Source organism: Pungitius pungitius, chromosome 15, assembly GCF_949316345.1.
Source record: "Pungitius pungitius chromosome 15, fPunPun2.1, whole genome shotgun sequence".
Lineage (NCBI taxonomy): Eukaryota > Metazoa > Chordata > Actinopteri > Perciformes > Gasterosteidae > Pungitius > Pungitius pungitius.
In genome coordinates, this window is record NC_084914.1 from 7,474,724 (window position 1) to 7,495,217 (window position 20,494).

A 20,494-nucleotide genomic window follows, 5' to 3' on the forward strand; every position below is an offset into this window, starting at 1 on the left:
AATGCCAACATTTGCATGCTAAAATGGTCACAATTACACCGCTAACAGGTTAATGTTTAACATGTTTGCGCTGATCATGGAATCGCATTTTTTCAATCTTCAGGTGGACACCAGACAGTTGCAGAGACTTTTAATATGAACTACGAAGCTATAAAATGCTGGAATAGCTTGGCAGATCATCAACAGCTGTAGATGCTGAAGGGCTTCGGCCTTCTGCCGGCATTAAAGGACAAAATTCAGAGAATCACCAAAGCCATTATATGTTTCATTCACTTGGGACCATGCAGGTGTATACCTGGGCCACATTCCATGCAATCCATTAAAAAGAAAATCCCTGAAAACTGAAGAGATACACCTTATTTTGTAAAGAAAAAAAGCCAGGAGATCCCCAAAGTCTCGGTTATCCTCTCTCCTCTGGCAGTCCACGTTGTTCAGACGTTTTAGTTTGGACCAAAGTGTTGAAAAATTTAGTTGGACCACAAAGCGCACACAATTAAGCCGAATTACAGTATTCATAAGACAAGACAGCTGCTCCACGATGGCATCGCATGGTCATAACCACTAAACACATTTAGCAGCTTATTGAACTAATGAAGTCCAATCTCTTTCTGAGCGGTGAAATCAATAGGCTTAAGATACCATGTGACCAACACACACACACACACACACACACACACACACACACACACACTATGGTTTATGCAGGCTTTATGCGAAGGCAAAGTGGTCTATTTGCATAATATAAAGACACTGAAGTGAATTTACATTGCGTCTAAGCATTCTCATATGTGAATGCACTTTGCCACTCTGGCACACTTTGTGTGTGGAGTCCACATCACTCCGGAGGGCCATCGGGGAGCGGCGTTAAAGCCTGGAATGTACACTATTTCCCCACAGGAAGCAGAGCATGGAAGTCTACCATCGCCCAACGCCCAGATCATTCCATCACACGCACAGCCAGCCGCCTTCTGAATAAAGAGCACTAAGTCAGTCTCAAAAAGGCAAAGACACAAAGACTGAAAAGAAAACATCACAGTAGGTGTTTTTTTTTAATAAGCTTTTACGTTTTATTAAAAGACATTTTATCTTTGATACGTCTTACAGAGCTGTACAAAATTTCACATGACATTACAAAAATATTAAAAGGCCATTTTTAATAATGTACTGAAGCAGTCTGCCTTGAGAGCTTTGTAGTTCATAAAACGTAATGATCACAAGTTGTCACCCTCACTGGATGGCATCTGCCAAGCTTTTGCCTCTTTAAAGCAGCACGTTCTACCTTTTACACAGGTCTCAACACACAAGTCATAGTGGGAGTTAGGATATATTGGATGTATACACAGAATACAGTTTTGTACAAAGTATGGTAGCACAGGATCGTCTGATGCTGTACTAAATAGTTTCCCTACAGGAGTCACATCAAAGCTTGAGTCAGTTACTCAAAACTGAGTCCAGAGGAAGCTTTCAGTCAGTGGTTTTAAAAGGATTTTTTCTTTTTTTGCAAACAAAGTTAATTACATTAATGTCATGCTATTATACCCATTATTACTAAAAAAAATTCAATGTAATAATTTTCGTCTATTTTAATGCAGATCCTCATTGCCAGCACTTCTGTCCTAGTTAAGTCTAAAAAAAATATTTCAATATTACCGTTTTGCTAAAATGTGCTTTCATACTGCTTGAGGAAGTCCTTATTTTACTATACGTCTGTACTGTGTGGCACACAGCATACTCAAAGATTCCTCTATGATGTGAGTCATCACCATGATTAATAACAGTAAAGTTACACATACCACACGGGATGCTTTTTCCCCCACAGTGTTTCCGTCTTAGAGTTACACGTTTCTGTGTGAGCAGGTGCCAGTTCTGACTCAAAAGAGGCACATTTGTAGGCTATAAAACACTAAATCATATTGACATGAGATCAAAACACACTGGCAGGCTCAAAAGGAGGACCTCAAGCACCCACCCACACACACACACACACACACCCACACACACAGGTCTGGTACATATAACAGACAGTCATTTCATTAAATGGCTCAGTGGGGGCTCGTCCTAGCCAGCAGAAAGACGCCCACATGCAACACGTGCTCACTGTACTTCACACCTACTGTAACCTATGTGCACTTTCTAAAAAAAGAACTACATTTCAGACAATAAAAGTTTACAAAATCTTACAAAGCTTTCCAAAAGCTTCACTTCAGGTCATTCAAGTGGTGACAAACAGTACTGGGTTTAGCTAAAACGGTGCCAAAAATCACACGTACAAGGCTTATGTTTGAGGGAGAAAAAAAAACAAGAAAAGAAAATACATCCTTGATTAAATCAAGGAATTTGTTTTTGTTTATAGGAGTCACTCAGTGAGTGAGTGGCAGGAATACAAGTGTCGCTACCCTGCTGGATGCAGGCGATGGGAGAAGGCACAGGAGACAGCTGCCATTTCTCAGCTTTGATTCATTTCCGGCGATTGTCCATGGAGAGGCCTCAAAGGAGGAGAGTCTCCGATGATCTTCATAAAAGAAGAGCCACAAACACACTTGTTCCTCTCTTTTCCACAATAAAATGTAATGGTAGGACTGAGGGAAAAGATCTAAAATCTCCATTGCGAAAGAAAAACTATGTTGACTGGCGGTTTTCGGTGGCCTCCTCTCATGCACGGACATGTTCAAGATTCCATATTGTGTCTGCCTGATCCGGATTGTCAGAAGTTTATTCAATCCAGTATTGACCAGCGGCTGTAGCAGTGATTTAAATGGCTCAGGATTATGACAGTTTGCAGCCTTCTCTATGCCATGATGAGATGGTTGCTCCGCTCTCTGATGTCTGCCGGAGGAACAAGATCTTTCTTCACTGGGGTCGGCAAAAGGGCAGAACGTCGGCCTTTGTTCTTGAACAAATCAGACACGAAGAATACCTGCAGGGTAAAAAGAAAATAACAATTTAAACATGGCAAGTACTGCAAAGTGGAACGTTCAAAAGCCGTTACAAGAGAACTGTAACGAAGCAGAAATTGTTTGGCCAGTTTCTTTCAAACCTTCAGTCCCTCACACATGATGCACGTGTATTCAATTGAAGAGCTAGTAAAATAAATTCAGAGTTCAGGACACTCCAGTTCTTGATGATTTCTGATCTAATAAACTATTAGATATCATAACGTGAAGTATAAAAGTAGCCATATTGCATCATGACAGAACTACTCACTATGCAGTAGGCCACCAGGGCTCCCTGCACAAAACCCGCCAGGACATCCGTGGGGTGGTGCTTGTGATCGGAGACGCGGGACAGGCCCGTGTAGAAGGACATCATGACCAGGGTGAACTGGGTCAGAGGGCGCAGCAGGCGAGCTCCATGCCACGTGAAACGAGACTGCAGGTAAAACTGTACAAGAGACACAAATGGAGGGAAACATCCTCTTGATTACACATTTCTACATGGACGCAAAATCATTTAATTAAAAAAACAATTCAGTCACTCACCACCAGGTAAAGCATGGTGTACATGGAGAAGGACGCATGTCCGGAGAAGAAAGACTTCCTGAGGAGAACAGACGGGTCAGCATTGCACCAGAGTTCACAGCATGCACAAAACATTTTTTAAAAGCGGATTCTCTCAGTTTGTCACGTTACCTGGCCTCCTGAACTTTGCTATCAGGGCCCTGGCACTGGTAGTCGGTGATGTAGCCCATGGAGCAGTTGATGGTGGAGAAGTCCGGCTTGCACACGTCGAGGAAGTGGGGGCGCATGCGGCCCACCGACACCTTGGCGATGTCGGTGAAGGACTGGCTGACCGCGCAGCCGAAGATGAACACGCCCACTTGCTTGTAGAGCGCGGACACGTAGGGGTTCCCTACGAAGGACTTGGATCCCTCGTTCAGAAAGTAGATCCTGTAGCTCTCCCCGATGACAATCTGAAGGGATGGGAGCCATGGTGATCATGGGGAAGAGAACACCGTGCCAGTGCATAGCCTAATTCCTAAAAACACCTAATCCACATGCTGCTAGGGCGCCGTGAAAAGAGTGAGAAGAGCCAAAGTGTTTGATGGGAAACGGGGACAGCACTTTGAAAAAGCATTACTCGGACAGTGGGAGGTGTCGGGCCGGCTGTGTTATCGTGTTCAGATTATCGTCGGATGCTCAATTTTGGGAGCTAATAAAAAATAAAATAAAAAAAACTAGTGGTTGTTGTGAGCTGTTCATGCTTTGAGACGTCTGCTGTGACAGGCCTTGCAGGTGGTAACACACATCAGGGTGTGCTATTCAGTGAGGGTGAACACGGAGAACTCCAATGGTCATTGTGGCGAATTTGTACAACCTTTTATTTTTCCAGGACCACGCCGTTATTACGGCATCTAAAAGCAGACTGCAGCGATGACATCTGAAGTGGTTTGCAAAGGGCTACTTTAAAGTCCAACGTGTTTACCTGAGCCCTTCGACTTCGGAGAGGAAACCCTGAGGCGTCGTGGGAGGTCACTCAAATGGCCCGCCACGTATAGTCTTGGAAGAGTGTAAATAAACAACCATCTAAAACAGACGATTGACGTGTACGGTGCACTTGGGGGGAAGGGGGGGGGGGGCACGTAACTCACTGCAGCTGTCCTAGTTCAGCGAGTCCTTCCCAATCCCCTCCCCCCGTTGTCCTCGCAGAGAGACGAGGAGTTGGAACGAGACAGAGTGGAGGGGAGAAACAGGAGGGGAGGATGGAAAGCCAGAAGAGCAGTGAGGAGAGGGAGAAGAAACAGAAAGAGGTGGAGGAATGAAGGAGTGGAGCAGGAAGGAGCGGGGGAGGCGCCGCTGGTTCTAATCAACAGAAACGCTGAGCGGGGCCGGACTGGTGGCCAGACGGCACCAGGCACGTCGGGGGGGGGGGGGGGGGGGGGGGGGGCGCGCGTTTGTTTTTCACCGCTCCGGCTGCCTCGCTGAAAAAAAAAAACGGCTCCGATTTCACACGGGGTTTCCGGCTGTTTTCGTGTTAGTGTCGCGGTTCCATCGGACATTCTTCAGCGGGGCGCAGAAATAAGTCCGGTTCCGGGAAAGCCTCCACGCAGAGAGAGATTTGACTGGCTGATACGGAGCGTTGGTTTCCACCATGCAGGCCTTGAGGGCCGGCTCGATAAAGCCCAGCTGCTTTTCATGGGAACGAAGGAATGGGGAGGAAAAACACATCTGGTTCCCCTTGTGTGAAAGCATTAATAGATGCATTGGCCTCGTAGGGACGTGAGGCCGTTACACTCAGACCCCAGGAGGTAATCATGGCTGCATAGATGATTTGAGGAGCACGTCAAACATCTCTTAATTCCCCAACCACACACACACGTTGGTGTTTTTCTTTCTTCTAAAACTGGCCGTGCATAATTGATCAAGCATGTGGCCTCTTTTAAGCTCTTTGAGGGGTTGGTTGTTTTCTGGTTCAGGAAATACGAACGCGGTGCGGAAACGCTCCAACATGGAGATAAATTGTTAGGTCACGTTTCGCGAGGAGAAAAGTTGATGTAACTGGCAAAGTCTCTCGTTTTCTAGCCTTCGCCGCAATTCCACCCCGCCAATTACAGTAGCTAGCGAACAACCGTTGCGCCAACCATAATTACACGGGGCCAGAACGCCTCCTCGCCATGAAAACCCCTGTGGCCCCGGGCCCGCGTAGTAGTCTGCTCTCCAGGAGTAGGGCACCTCTGTCCGGTGTGTTCACGGCGTCCAATGAGCGATTCGATTTACAAATTGGATTAAATCAAGACGGGTGGGAACGGAGTGAACGGGAATAACTTTTAATTTACATTCAAGAGCGCTGCGGCAGTGTGTTTTACTCCTTTTTGGTCGTTACGTGTGGATGGATGTTGCGCTGCGATTTGTGTCACTCATTTTAGCTGAAATGCAGAGTGGACTTCTAGAAAAGGCTGCCGCCATTACATCGGCCACAGGGGGCACAAAAGAAGACGCGTGTCAGTATGAATACTGGATTTATTTTTCAGCCGCAGCTACACAATCATTTCATTTTTGTTGAACTAGTGGGGGAAACACAGGATGCAGTTATTTATGTAAAGTCTGACTGAAATGTTAGCCACTGTGAAGCCGCGTGGACAGACGCTTTGCGAAGCACTGCTCGACACGGAAAGCTTTAAGACAGAGTGCAGCACGTCATGCCCGCAGGAGGGAAAAAACGCAACCAAGGGGGCCAAAACACAAACAAAACTGTTGGCTAAAAGAACCCAAGATTTTTGTTTACACGGTGTGTCTGATGTCTAAAACTTTGGTAAAAAAAATGAAATGAATACTAGGATGGTGTGGATGGTTGGTTAGTGTGCAGATCTGATATGTTTTCTCTACAGAGATTATGACGAACTACAGAACACTTCACTTGCTAAAGTGCCTTAATCAACAGAGACATATCAAGCCCCTGAGGAGAAAAGCCTTAAACAAATGTTGCTTTTATCTGGAATGGGCTGAAGCCTAAAAGAGGGACAGATAGAAGAGGCAGGGGGAGGCGTTGTAATCATGGAGGATAATCTCAGTCTAAACCCACAACGAGTCAACAGTCAGAAAAAGGAAGTTAGCAACAAGGGGATTTCTGTGAACATGAGGACAGTGGAAATGGGCGTCGATTGGTTGCAGCAAAGCGTGAACTTGTCCTTTCCATATTGCAATATATAGCTGAAAAAGTGATTATAAACAAATGAGAACCCCGCCTGGGTTTTGTTGACATAATATTCCAATGCATGGAGGATGAGAAAATGCTGTGGACGACATTTGGTATAAAAAGGTGTCAGTGAGTGGTGCTGAAACACAGAGTGATGATGACATTAGTGATCAGAGTGAGGTGACTTACAGAGAGGATGGTGATTAGAATGCCAGCAGCGCTAAGCACACCATCGCTAATGGTGTCTCCATGTTTGGCCGGATACATGATGGACTCATCATCGCAGTAAAACCCTCTACGGTAAGGCTGAACAGCGCTGGTCTCAATGACCAAGAAAGGCAGGCCGGCTAGTGTGAAGAAGCAGTGAGCGGGACAGGGAGAACGAGGGAGGGAGGGAGGGTGGGGGTGGGGGGGGGGAGAGAGAGATGGGGGTGCTGGGTTAATGATTTGTAAATAACAGAGGTCGCAGGTACAAGCAAGCTGCAACAAGGGAACATCTGGGACAGGCTCAATCCATTCTGTGGCTATTATATGTGACTAATTAATAGATAATGACTCCAGCTTTGTTCAATATTATAATTCGATGGAAATTTTGAGCAGACCCGTGTTTTTTCACTGCTACTTTCCAAGCACAACTAACAATTTTAGACTGGCTTATTGCTGTGATTGGTCTCAATTCATTTGACTACAGAATGCCAATCCATCTTTACTAAAACTTAGCAACTCTTTGAAATTGTTGCCCATTAAATTACATTGACAGTAAATAAATGCAAAGCAGCAGCTGGAAACCCCTCTGAAAGCTTATGATATTACATAACATGTTATATTTATTTTTACGCAGTAGCTGTGGAAAATGGTTGGCAGTGATGCAGTCTGCATGATTTGCAGCTAATAAATGGGTACAACACGAAACCCCCACTGAGTGAGAGTCAAACCAATCGTGTGTTTTGAGCAAACCGTCGGATGAACAGAGTGTCTCCCAACAGATGTTCTCTCGTTGTCTTGCAGTACCTCAGCAGGACTTACTGAGACCACGGGCACAGTGGCGCCCACGGCTGTGAGCATGGTGGTGGAAACCGTGCTGCGCTTATAGGTCAGCCCGATGCTGTTGTCATTGCAGAAGAATCCTCTCTGGTAAGGCCGGAAGGGAAATTTGTGCATAAACACGGCAACAAGCAACACTGCATGGTTGGACACAACCAACAAAAGAAAAAAAACAACAAAAAAAAAGGTCAGACAGCTATTTAAACCAAAACAGTAGACAGCAAAACCAATAGATTCCATCAACAGGAAGGAACATAAAAAGGTTAAAAAGAAATAAAGTCAGGAAAACTCAAATTCAAACTAGACATTTGGAACAAAAGAAACTCCCAATTGACATTATGTACATTATTCATTTTTCAAAACTGACACCGCGGAAATCAAAGCTACATCATTGTTTTAGACTTAAGCAAACCTTTTATGTCAAGAATAGCATCAAATGATACTGAACAGGCAGAGCTAGCGCTAAAAGGATTGGATGTGTCATGTTCTTAAGAAAGAGGCTGTTGCTGCTAACTGACAAGAAGAAAAAAAAAAGCCATCAGAGCCATCCTTCATTTCCTGCAGGCTTTCAAGTGCTCTTAAAAAAAGGCCCACTTCAAAGATGCCGTGGGGGGTGTCTGCGTCCGATCAATTTAGTGTCTTTTGCCACGTAAAGTGGCCCAAAAAAAAGGTCTTACTTATCTCTTGACAACAAACAAAGAGTGGGCGTTACAGAGATGCAAGCCAAAAGGATTGCTTATTTTTCCCATTTAACGAAAGATGAAGGGATTTGAGGGTGGACGTGGTTCCCCAGAGATTCCTCAAATCTGAATTTGGGAAACGCTTAAAAAAACCCACTTCAAAAGCGGCATTTAACTGATGGAGGAGCTTTCAAGTTGCTCTTTGAATAATTTTGCAATCTGCTGAATCTACAAAAGGAAAAACAGTCTCAAGAGGCAAAAAGCACCCGGGTGCAGAGGTCAGTTCTGCAAGCTGCTGACGGCGCGATGGTTGTGGTGGGGGGGGGGGGGGGGGGGGGGTTCATGGGCTTTATTTCTCAAGTCAAATGTCAAAACACACGCTTCACTTGTTGAGCCCCTCAAACCTTTACATCCACACACACGCAGCTGACTTTGGCCTTTGAAGGTGCAGCTGGGTGGAGCTCAGGTTACAGACGGAGTCCTGCTCTCTGATGGGAACTCCAGAAGGCCGGCCTTCCCTCCACATTCAGCAGGATTCACATTATTAACTTTGGAGTTTGCAGTCCCTCTTCAAACAAACACCTGGAGCGGAGCTACAACCAGCAAAAGAAGGAGCAGGGCGGTGTGAAACTATAATAATATACAGCACCATGAATCCCTCCAGTTTGCTTAACCTGGCTATGAACAGAACGCCCGGAACATCTTAAAAATAAAAGAAAAAAAAACACTGCAGACTGTGGTGGATGTGAAACACATTAATGGGTCCCGACCGCATGCAAATGCATCAATACACATCAACCTGATACCAACCACAAGGCCAGGGGTGGAGAGCAGCGATTGATATAAAGAGGACAGCGGAGGACTGATGAGATAAAGTGGCCAAAGCTTTTAAGGAGGCGGGAGGGAAGGAAGAGTGCTTCAAACAGCTGGTTAAATAGAGGAAGACAAAGACAACAGGTCCCGTTTTCCATACACTCAGGAGGGGATTTCTCCTCCGCCGAGTCCTCCGGCCCCTTCCATCCGTCTAAACAGTGCAGCATCAGCATGGAGTGCAGCATGTCAGGATTTTCCCCTCCTAACCCCTTCCTCTTTTCCCGCTAGGGGGGCGAGAAGCAGGGGGAGCGTGTCCTAGCCCCGCCAACAACAACACCAGTCAGCAGGCAGCGTCAGTCCAGAAACAACAGATAAGAAACTAGTGGGAGGTGTGCCACTGTCAAAATGCTTTTCCATTCAGTTTTGGCCTTGATAAAACAGGAGGGATTCTCCATGAAAATAAGAGAACTTCTTTCCAGCACATAACCAAGCGCTGTCTCATTTCAAAATATGGGAGAAAACATATCATTATGACACACTTGTCAGAATTTAATGCTCGCCAACTTGCTTCCCCCCCCCCCCCCCCCCCGTCATTCCAGCTCTGGCAGAGTCATGTAGCTGCAGTTCGTGGAAACTAGAATTAATGCATGTCTCACGGTAAATTAAGTCTCCCACCATATTTTGGAGGCATTCACCAAAAACACCAAGTGTGACTTATTAAAATAAACAGACGCACATTTTCCACTTGTGAGGATCCCTCACCGTCTGGCGAAGAAATTCATACATGTCTGAGGTAGTTGTGGCGTATACACAGATGATGTTTTTACTTGCAGCAGCCCCCACACAAACTGCCCTCTGTCTGTCTGTCTGCTCTGGCTAAATAAAATACAAATTTGCATTGAATTGCAGACGTCTGTAAATCACACATTAGCATTGAATTGCTGGTGTCCGTAACAGCGGCTTTCTTCTTATTTGCTGAATGTATTATTCAGAGAAGGTGTTACCCACACAGCAGCTTACTGATCCGCTCCTGCTTTATTCCCCCCCCCAAAGCAAACACAGAAAAACATGAAAAATATAATCCTGACGATACATTGGATCACACATTAGATGAACCTGCAAACATAAATGACGCTCACACAGCAATGTGACGTTTAATGAACAAGCATACATCTGTTCCCTTGAATAAACGTGTGCATTTTCAACAGCAGATCTCATTGGTCCCTCTGCCTTTAACATGTTTACTGCTATATTTGAGTGTTCCTTAAAACGGACTGTTGTCACAGTACACTTTTTAACTGTCCGTGATCCAACTTCTTCATTTGGGTTTCTGAAAATAACTACGGCCCATATTGGCCCTGAACTTACCACTTGAACTCCTTTCAGTGCTAAAACTTCCACTGAAATCTTCAACACTAGAGAGAACTTTCCCTTGAACTGATATCCTACTTCAACCTCACTTTGTACTTACTAGACTGAAACTGAAAAACAATTGCCACTGATTACCCACCTTCCACCCAGTGCTGAATCAGGGCAAACACACTGAGAACATACTGCAAGACGATTAACCGGAAAACACGAAAGCCACCTGCTACGGCTTAGTGTAAAGGGAACCCGATCACCTCACCAGGATTAATGCAGAATACTAAATAGCAGCATTCTACTTTCCACAGCAATATGTGACAGGATTTAGTCCTAATCACCACTGAATGGAGGTGATTTCTCCCGTAGTCCAGTGTGCTGTGAACTGGATCTAGTGGTATCCAGTGGCTGAAGATAGAGAGCAGAGGCGGTGTTTCCCTGGATGGAGTTACACTAAACTGCAATCAGCGTGTGAGCATGGAGGAGTGGAGATTACCACTACTGGCCCACCATTTCCTCCTTGTGGTAGTCTCTTCAAACCACATATTCACCCAGGGCAAACCATGAGGATTTACCCTCCATGGAGACAAAACTAGAACTCAAACCAAGTATAGTTACAAGGAAAAAGCTAGGTATGCAGAAGATATTGCATGGGCCGGTTTCAATAGCTGGTCTAATGCTTTCCCCGTGCAGTTGCAACAATTCCAGTTATACATTATGAACACTGCTTTGCTGTTTGCAATGTTGTTCCTTAAAAATTGGAAAGCCATGGTTACATAAAAGGTGGGGAAAAAACATGTGAAAATAGTGAATGGTCAAAAGTTTTAAGCTTTACTTTCTGAAGGACCAGCATAAATTCTGAAGGACTTTTGGTGTTTAACTTAAGTGTAAAAAAATGATAATTGGAAACCTGAACACAGTGTATGCAGCTGTTAAACATTACAGGACCTGTGCTGATTAACATACACAGACACACACACACACACACAAAGGTGTGACCTTTTCACCACTTCCCTTAATTACTACACCCATACAGGTCTATAAATATATATATATATATTATGCCAGATGTTGAGATCAAGGAAATTCCTGCTGGCGTGGAATGTCAGCTATTCTGGAAAAAAATATGAGTCCAAGCTGTGGTGCAGTTCAGGTGTGGTTGAGGAGACCAAAGAAATAAATCCCTTTAGGAGCAATTTTTCAGTTGCCCCTCTTCAGACAATATTTTTTTTGAGCGGCTGAGGCTGAATACTTTGACCAGCTTGTGTTTTTTTTTGGAAAACATGCAACTTAACCAGCGGTTGGAGCTAAAGGCCTGGGCTACAGTTACGAAGGGGGCATCACTTGTTGCTTAGGTAACACATCTGGACAAGCTGATGTTGCGAACTGAAACATTTTGGCTCATAGACGTGATACAACATGGGCTTTCAAACGTGAATGTAATACATTTTAAAATAATATATCTTAACCTATACGGATAGTCATGGTTGAAACGTAATGGAGTTGCCTCTGATGTTAAATTAAGAGACAAACAAAAAAAAAGTCTACATCAGTATCTTGAGCCCACTTTGAGTCCTGTAACTCTCGACTTGAAATGATATAGAATGAGCCAATACGGAGACAAAAAGAAGGCCAAAACACACACTTAGCATCACACGTGTGCTAATTAGATGACGGTCATTAGCATGCAGTGTGTCTCTTACCTAAAAACAAGCAGAAGAGGTCCACTCCGACCAGTAACTTTCTCCTGCTGTGGTCTTTATTGTTCACTGAACTCCCGCCGTTCCTGGTCTCCGCTGCCATAGTTTTCTCATTTATCAGACAGCGTTGCATTTAACAAAAAAAGTGACGTGGTTCAAAACGAAAATAAAAATGAATACGTAACGTTACGTTATTCTCGTCGCGAGCTACGCGGTGAGTTTACTTTCTTCACCGGCTACGAAGCGGCTGTCGATTCTACTTGAATCCCGAGGAGTCGCCGTCATTCGAGTCTGAACCGACGCGTCTGCTTTCCAGAAAAGGGGAAGAAAAAAATAAGAAAGACAAGCGGTCGCTGGTTCGTCTCCTAACAATCACGGCCTCGCTTCTCTTCTGACTGCTCACCATCCTCAACCCGTCTATTTAGGAGGTGGTGAATCCCGTGAGGAGTCGTCCAAAAAGACCCCTCCCCCTGTTCCTCCCCTTTCAATTAATGCCATGTGCCAACCTCCCCCCCCTCTCTCTCTCTCACACACACACACGGTACATACACGACCCCTTTATTTACTATTTTTTTTTATTTAGAAGTTTTTTTCACATCGGTAAAATAATCTTAAGTGTAGCAATCTATGCATCACGAAAAAGGAGAACACTAAAAAATTGTCGACAAAGTATCAGGTGAGTGAAGTGCTGATAAGATAAAAGAGAAGCTCAGGAGCAAGTTGCTGTGGTGGAAGAATTACTCTTTAGAAGTGATTCTGCGAGTGGGCCTTTCCAATCAGGGACAAACAATATCACCCCAAAACAAAACAATCAAAACTGATATTTATTAAATGGGACACATTAACAAAAGAAAAATCCCAAATCCCAAGAACAAATTATCAAACAAATCCTTAATCGTAAGATTCACAAGTGACTAGGGGCTACTTTATGACATAGCTCTTTGACTTAAGTGCAATGTTTTAACTTGTGCTCCTTTAACAGCAACCGTGTAGAATATAATGTGAAATATGGACAAACAAAAACAAACAGAAACTGAAATAACAATTACAGGGGTCACATCAGCTGCTTCATTCACAATGGTTTCCATTGTGCAGGATCAAGGACGTTTCCAGCGACATGGCACACTGGCCTCGGCGGCAGATGTTCTTCAGGGCGACGTGGCGTGTCGATCAGAAGGTGTCTGCGTATAGCGGCGGGGGAGGAAGGAGTCCCACCTCTGGGAAGTCAACCTTCTGTTCACTGTCACAAAGCATAGCATCACAGTTCAGGAGGAGGATGCCAAACAACTGCATGTTCAATCTACATGTAATAAAATCAATGTAAGATCAAAACTGAGGCGAGCTCCCGCTTGCTGGTTACAAGGAGTTCCGTCTGTACTCACGGCAAGGGAGGCTCTTCAACGGCGCACAACAAGTCTGGATAGAGACGAGCAGACACAGATGTCACATTAACCGATGAAGGAATTGAAACAGTCCCTGCGATCAGTGCCGCGCCCCCTAGGTTACACCAGTGAGACAAACAAGTCACTTCCTAACACCGACCTGACGCCAACCTGACTATCGAGCCCTGAAAGAGATTGCGAGTGTCCTACTATTAGCTTCCCCATTATCAGTGAGAGTGACACAAGTAGTGACAACAGTGAAGTCAAAAGAAAAACACAACTCTAAACTCACCTGATTTCTTGGCACTTTGCATAGGAAAGAAGAAAAGAATTAAAATAGTTGCTAATTACACATTTTGAACATGACAAAAAAAGTAATGGCTGAGGTCATGGAAAAAATTATACTTTGCAGGGGTCACTCCGTTGCCATTGGGGAGGTCATCAAACTCCTCTCTACCGTGTTGAAAGAAGATGGCGAGTTTTTGCAGGGCCTCGTGTCTGGTCCTAAATATGGAAGATACAGTTAGGACTTATTTTAAAACAAACTATTTTTATACTAACCAGTGGCATACAGGGAGTGAGGGGTACCTATACAATATATTACGATCCTTTCAGTAACATAAAAAAATTAAAAAAACTTTGGCGAATTTGGTCCAAGATAGACTGAAGATGCACTTTTTCAATTTAAGGTCAAAAATATATTTTAAAAGCATAAAGGTTGGTCTCAAATGTGCTGAAGTAGATTCAGCCTGCAACACAACATGCAAATTCAATACCTCGACTTCATTTCTGGGTAATTCAAAAAAGGTGTTTCTCCATTTTTAGCATTTTATTAAAGAATCATTGAGAAATAATCTTTGAAATCTGTAAACAAGCTGTTTCTTGCAGGCACAATTGGTTGTTTTTGGTCTCATAAAAGGAGAGAACCAGAACCAATGATTCAGAGGTCTGTAGCTCTGCACCTCATGTGGTTTCTTTCAAAAGGTTTTGTATTCAGTTACTCAAAGAAATAGCTAGGTATGCACACACACACACACATCACATGTCTTAAGGAGGTAGAAGTGAAAAGACTTATGGGTAAACAAGAGAAACGAGCCACAGCGTCTCCACTTTGAAACTCACTGTGTGTGTAGGTCTTCCAGGTTGGCATCGCTCAGAGTTTGCAGGGCGCTGACATGGCCACATGCTGTTAAAACGAGAAGCATGAGGGGCAGAGGTGGGTGGATACGACAGAAGAGGGAGGCAGTCAGGAGGCGGCATTGGTAGAAGTGCACATGAAAAGGCGTTTTACAGTCCGCCATATGTCAAAACATAACATGAAACAACCACAGGCTAAGCTGGCATTTCCCGTTAAGCCAGACGGCTGAGAGGGGAGGGGGGGGACTGTTCTCATGTTTTCACTTCAAAGGAGGACCGGATGCAAGACATACTCACACATCTCGGGCAGTGAGGCCGTCTGATGGGGATAGCTACTACACAGAGGGAAGAGAAAGAAGCAATTATATACTTCACACGGTGTGCCACAGACATTTCAATCTCATTTTCAAAAAAAGACTAATTTGCACTTTTATGTGGTCAACAGTGTCTACCATTCCACCAGGAAATAACCGAGTCTCAAGCAACGTTTAGGCCACCGTAAGAGGAGGGTACTGACTGGCTTTCACTGGAGGGGGAGATGGTCTCATCTTCACAGGCCCACTCTTCACTGTCATCTGTGACTGTGGGGAAACACACACGTTGGATTAAGCACCACGTGCCTGCTGATGGTGGAATCTGCAGCTGCCCAAGTTATTTGGGCTTGTGTTCAACGGTTCTCTGCGAGTCACACGCTACGCCAGACAGTTGCCCATCAGGCAGCATGGGGGGAGGGGGGGCGGGGGTGGCGGTACAACCAGTCTGGCATTAGCAAGTTAACCACTGAGATCCATGTACTTTAAAGGTGAGACCACTGGCACTTACAGCTGCTCGTTAGCACCGGCTGGGCCGAGGATCTGCAAAAATCAAAGAAAAAGCGCAATGAGTGAGACGTGCGCATACCGACGGGCGGGGGTCGAGAAGACCAAAAGCATCGTTGGCAGTACCTGCTCCCAATGCTCATGGTGTCTCCCTCCGGGTTGCCCCCTCGGCCGGCTGCTTGGGCCTTCTTGCCGAGCTCAAGCATCTCTTTGATGTTTAGCTCTACGTTCATCACAGAGATATAACCATCTGCAACAGCCGGGACGGAGCGGTTACTGACGTGTGGGGAGGATTGGGGAAAATAGATCCCCACAGCCCCCCCCGTTAACAATTCTCAACTCGCACTCAGGCGTCACACGTCAGGACTCACACTTGTGGTTGGCGTCCCGGGCCAGCCATCTGCCTTTGGGGCAGTTGGTGGTGCGAATGATGCTGACGGTGTCCCCGCTCTTCACCGGCAGGTCGTGCTTGCGGACTTTGCTCGCCGCGATCACCTTGGCGTGGTACATGGCGTCCTCTTCGCCGGTCACCTAGAGAGTCACATTTCGCTAGTGAGAGTGGGATCGATCTCAGAGGGCAGTGCATTTTCCAACAAGTCAATCATTGATGATGCGAGAAGACAGATCTTTCAGAAGCAGGCGGCCTAACTTACTTTGAACTTCTTTCTCATTTCATTTTCCTTCTTCTCCCTTTCTTTTTGGATTTTTTTGTCCTTCTCCAGTCGCTGCTTCTCCCTCTTCCTCTGTTCTTTAAGGTCAGCATTGTTAGGGCTTTGGCGGCCTTGACTGAAAACAAATCAGTTACATTTAAATTGATAAGTAACTGAATAACAGAACAAAATCTATTTCCAACGTGCAAACAAAACAAGCGTATTGACGGCTGTGACCAACATACCTGTGGACATGGTTATGGACCAGTTGAGCGTGTTCTCCGGACACAGTGCCCCTGCAGTTTGATTACCACAGTAAAAGAAAACATCATTGGCCGCCTTCTACAAGTCTTTGATTAAAACGTACGACTTGTGTACATTTCATTTTTTAATAAAAGTACATACCACGGATTCCGCGGCCATATGTGAAGACACGCCTCGTCCTTCTTCAAATAACCAAATGATATATAATTGATCACAGAACACAGAACCCGTTCATTGCACACCTCGGGCCATAAACCAAACTGTTCTTATTGTGTACTTAAAAAATATATATTTACCATAGGTTGGTTGTATGCATACGGATCTGTAAAAAATGGACAAGGAAGTTAGACAAGGAAAACAAAAACTCTGCTAGAGCTCATTATCAAGGAGAAACCAATTATGCTTTAACATTCTTACTCTTCAGACTGTCCTTTAGCTTACGCGAGTTCTGGCCCGAGAACACTTTGTTGAAATTGTCGACATCCTCATACACATTATTCCACGCTTCGTTGTAACTGTCCTGTCGAGATACACTAGAGGGGAGCAGACAACCAAATTGTGTCAACACAGGTCAACACACGGAACCATGCAAAACTAAAATATGTTTGCACTCCACCTTGCATGCGATTGAATTGCTTCAGTCAACCCTGTGTGGCTCCCACTGTCTGTTTCCTGTGTAGCAGAGCGAGACTCAGCATCTCCCGGATCAGACTCATCAGCTTGAGTGCTAGAAAGAGGATCTACGATCGCCTCCCTTTGAGCCCATCGCTCTGATACAGCAAGCTGTGGGAAAGCTGAGAAGTTTATTGGTTCAGGGAAGCTGGCTGGATCGAGGGGTAGTATGCTTTGACTGCCAAGGTTCAGGTCTTGGATGCCGGTGGTGAAATGGGGCTGCGGAGGATCACACACCGGTGAGTCAGGTTCCTTGAAACCGATGAGCCTGCAGTCTTCTGGTGCAGGAAGGTCAGTGCTGAGTAAGTCAAAGGCCTCCAGTTCGAGTGAAGCAATGTCAAAAGCCTCGCTGTGTGTAGTTTCCATCTCTAAATTCTCAAAGTCTGGAAACTCTGGAGCCTGTAGGACATGGGAGACAGATGGGGGCTCACCCTCTGGCTCTTTGTTTGGTGCTGGAAGACCTGGTGACACTATAAAAAGAAAAAATTAGTGCTTGAGCAGATGTTCAACCTAACCACAAAAAACAGCAGCAGGTGTTTATATTTTGTAGTCTGTAGCCACAAAATTGGCAGATCAGGGGTGAGGAGCAAAAGAAAAGCAGTAGTAAATAAGTTAACATACCGTGAAGTGTGCGTCGGAAGTAACGGGTGACATCTACAGATGGAGGCCTGGGGGGCTTAGGTGGCTGCGGCCCCAGTGACCTCCAGTCCGGTAGAGGCCTCTCTCGAGGAGCCGAGGGTGAATGAGGTGCCCCGGCCCTGACAGAGGGATGAGATTTATCCCTGGCAAACTGCTTATCCCACGCAGACCCTAGCCATTGGAAAAGTCATTATAGCAACTGTATAATTTTTTTTAAAGGAATCTGCATTGGAAGAAGACGGTCAGTTGTCACTGAGCATGACTTACTGGGTGCAGAGGGGTTTACTTTGAAGAAAGGCCGGGCCGACAGACAGTGGAGCGGTGAGGGTACGGGAGGCTCGGGTTCCCCGACGGCACTCGGCAGCAAATGAAAGCCCTCGTCTCTCGGGGCGTAGTCGGGACAACGCCAGTTCTTGGGTTTGGCGGAGATGGACATCTGCCTGCTGGAAAACTTCTTCTTGGCTCTCTCCAGGGTGCTTATGAATTTGTTGTTGGAATCGACGCCGGCCTCTGCGGGAGGAGGGGTGTTCGGGATGTCGGCGACGGAGAGGGGGAACTCGGCAGATTGGTCCCTGCCGAGCGAAACGCCGCCTTCAGCGGTTGGTTTTACTACCGAGGGCAGCTCACCGGGTGCACTGCAAGGCCTGTTGGTTAAATCAGCATACGTAGGTCCCTCTCCATTCTGTGCACTGACCTTTGACACTTTGGGTGACTTGAAAGGAAGCAGCAGAGCTTTCTTCTTGATTTTTGTTTGCGGCAGGACTTCTCGCCAGGGCTCCGGTTGCAGTTTGTGCTCCTTTTGGGCTGGCAGCTCTTTTACAGGCCGTACAGGGAGAACTAGAGGCATGTGTCGGTCTCTGAGGGACTGCCGCGTTGTGCCGTCTCCATTGGCCGGCCGAGACGGGGGGGAGGTCTGCTGAGGTCGCGGGGGAAAGGAAATTGGTCGCCTGCCTCCAGACACCCGCAGATCATCTCTGAAGATGACCCGGGGAACCACCGGCAGGTGGTTTTCTACAGCGGCATTAATACCGCCGACCACTGAGCAGCAGTGACCTCCAGGAGGAGAAAAGCGTTTGGGTTTCTCTGCAACAGCTGGCCGACTGGCTTTGGATCGAGCGAGGAGGGCCTCTTCCTGAAACTTGGCCCTCAGAGCTTTGACGTTGCTCAGTCCCTCCATTGAAAGAAAAATGAAAAAGTAAAATTCAGGAATCGTTGGATTAAGAGAGATTTCACAGACAGTTTAATTGATGGTGGATTTAAGGAGAGAACACCCAAAGCTGACAATAATGACCTCATAGGTTTTTGGTTTACCAAAATTGCAGTAAGCCTTATCTCATTGGTTACGCGGATTGTTTTGGTGGACGTTTTGTATGTATCTTAATAATTCTGACATCACAGCAATACAAAGATGATCCACTTGAGCCTCGTTTTTTTCCATCAAAGAAAATCGTGGTGTTCCAGTTGATTTTCTGGTTCACTGTAAAGTCATATGTTTGGAGTTTGAACTTTTCATACATCTTAGGATTTTGGGAATCATGACGGGTAAAAATAAATAAATGTTCCACCTCAGACGACAGAAAGTCTATGCTCTCTCTCACACAGAGGCCCATTGTGTTCTGGGTCATCTGATAATCAGGATGTTTGTGCGTCGATGTTTATAATCTTGCGGTGCCAAAGATGATCGTCTACATCCGAGGTTGATTACATGCACGTAGATTACATAAACTTAACCCGCTTTTATATATATCAGCACCGAAGAAGAAAACCTTTGAGTAGCCTTGGCACATGACTCGTAGGTGTGTCAATTCTGTCTCCTGCTTTCAAGTAGTATTCAATAAATGTTCTGTTTAATGAGTTTACACTGATTTAGAGTAGGAAAATGTCTAAAAATCAAATCAAATCAACTTAAACAAGAAAAAAATGAATTATGCGAACGTAGGACTAAAAACTATTTTTTCTACAGCAAGTATTTTTTAACACTACCTAATTTGTTAACGATGTGCATTTTATTTTATTCTGTTCCTCAGTTATCTGAACTATGTGCATAACCAGCATAAGAAGTCAACGACAAACTTATTTTGCCGTTTGTACGAGGTCACGTTAGTATATTTCACACGGTGTAGCTAACGGCTAGCGGGGGCTAGCGGAGGCTAGCAAGGTATAACGTCAGCTCACTCAATTAACGTTAATGATGTCTTTGAAAGTTACCTCTTCCATTGCGGCTCGTTTCGTTCATCACTGTTCAGCTTTGTACATTTGGGACGCGGTCTAAACTGTGCGGAGGCTGTCGGCTGCGTGGATAACTTTGTGCGTGATGAATAACCACACACCGTAGACGCTGAATCAAACTATTTGAAAGCGATTCCCACCTGCGTGCTGCGCGTGACCTCATGACGTGCGCGTTCATGAGGCGTAATTGTCAAATCAGAAGCAGAAGGAGCACCTTTGTAAGTGGATATGTATAAAGTGCTAAAATAATAATAATATGACTAGTAATGGTAATAGGGAAAATAATAATAATATTCAATGGATTAGTACATTTTGAGGTGTTGTACTTTTTATAAGGTCAATGTTACATTAAACCTATAGAGGAACATTTTCTGGCTGTATTTGAGTTAATGCAGAGGAAAGATGAGAAATGGGGGTTATAGATCGTTAAAAAAAAAAACCTTCCGAACTGTTGTAAGAGCATGTGTTTAC

At 45.1% G+C, this 20,494-nt stretch overlaps 2 protein-coding genes across 8 annotated transcripts; both read right to left on the minus strand.

The window, feature by feature from the left end:
- Positions 1–1,041: 1,041 nt before the first annotated feature.
- Positions 1,042–12,657, minus strand: LOC119209653 (phospholipid phosphatase 3-like). 2 transcript variants are annotated; one of them, XM_037459103.2, is made up of 6 exons: positions 12,236–12,657; positions 6,823–6,980; positions 3,630–3,910; positions 3,480–3,537; positions 3,205–3,381; positions 1,042–2,917 (listed from the first exon to the last, which is right to left on the minus strand). In XM_037459103.2, exons 1-6 carry the CDS (start codon positions 12,363–12,365, stop codon positions 2,789–2,791), a joined length of 933 nt encoding a protein of 310 aa, XP_037315000.1. In that variant the 5' UTR covers positions 12,366–12,657; the 3' UTR covers positions 1,042–2,788. The 2 variants fall into 2 exon arrangements, with proteins under 2 accessions (XP_037315000.1, XP_037315001.1); XM_037459104.2 differs by lacking the exon at positions 6,823–6,980 and adding an exon at positions 7,660–7,814.
- Positions 12,658–12,808: 151 nt separating this feature from the next.
- Positions 12,809–20,426, minus strand: si:ch211-188c16.1 (uncharacterized protein LOC562677 homolog). 6 transcript variants are annotated; one of them, XM_037459531.2, is made up of 19 exons: positions 20,003–20,426; positions 18,062–18,965; positions 17,777–17,965; positions 17,100–17,616; positions 16,901–17,016; positions 16,780–16,805; positions 16,625–16,665; positions 16,465–16,515; positions 16,223–16,355; positions 15,941–16,100; positions 15,696–15,819; positions 15,574–15,605; positions 15,269–15,332; positions 15,049–15,086; positions 14,737–14,800; positions 14,020–14,118; positions 13,907–13,920; positions 13,615–13,648; positions 12,809–13,472 (listed from the first exon to the last, which is right to left on the minus strand). In XM_037459531.2, the coding sequence occupies exons 1-19, from the start codon at positions 20,009–20,011 to the stop codon at positions 13,403–13,405; spliced, it is 2,685 nt and encodes an 894-aa protein (XP_037315428.2). In that variant the 5' UTR covers positions 20,012–20,426; the 3' UTR covers positions 12,809–13,402. The 6 variants fall into 6 exon arrangements, with proteins under 6 accessions (XP_037315428.2, XP_037315429.2, XP_037315427.2 ...); XM_037459532.2 differs by having other exon boundaries at positions 16,925–17,016; positions 17,100–17,625; XM_037459530.2 differs by having other exon boundaries at positions 15,049–15,083; positions 17,100–17,625.
- Between the last annotated feature and the right edge of the window lie 68 nt (positions 20,427–20,494).

Bases quoted from the DNA above. Each gene is read 5' to 3' on its own strand.
- si:ch211-188c16.1 (XM_037459529.2), bottom strand. The intron at 15,606-15,695 runs GTACTGCCAACG...TGATTTTTGCAG, and splicing joins ACCATGAGCATTGGGAGCAG to ATCCTCGGCCCAGCCGGTGC. The intron at 14,119-14,736 runs GTGAGTTTCAAA...TTCCATATTTAG, and splicing joins CTGGAAGACCTACACACACA to GACCAGACACGAGGCCCTGC.
- LOC119209653 (XM_037459103.2), bottom strand. From the start codon at position 12,365: ATGCAACGCTGTCTGATAAATGAGAAAACTATGGCAGCGGAGACCAGG. The intron at 6,981-12,235 runs GTAAGAGACACA...TCTTCACACTAG, and splicing joins CCTCTTCTGCTTGTTTTTAG to CCGGCCTGCCTTTCTTGGTC. The intron at 3,911-6,822 runs GTAAGTCACCTC...CCATCCCTTCAG, and splicing joins TTCTAATCACCATCCTCTCT to ATTGTCATCGGGGAGAGCTA.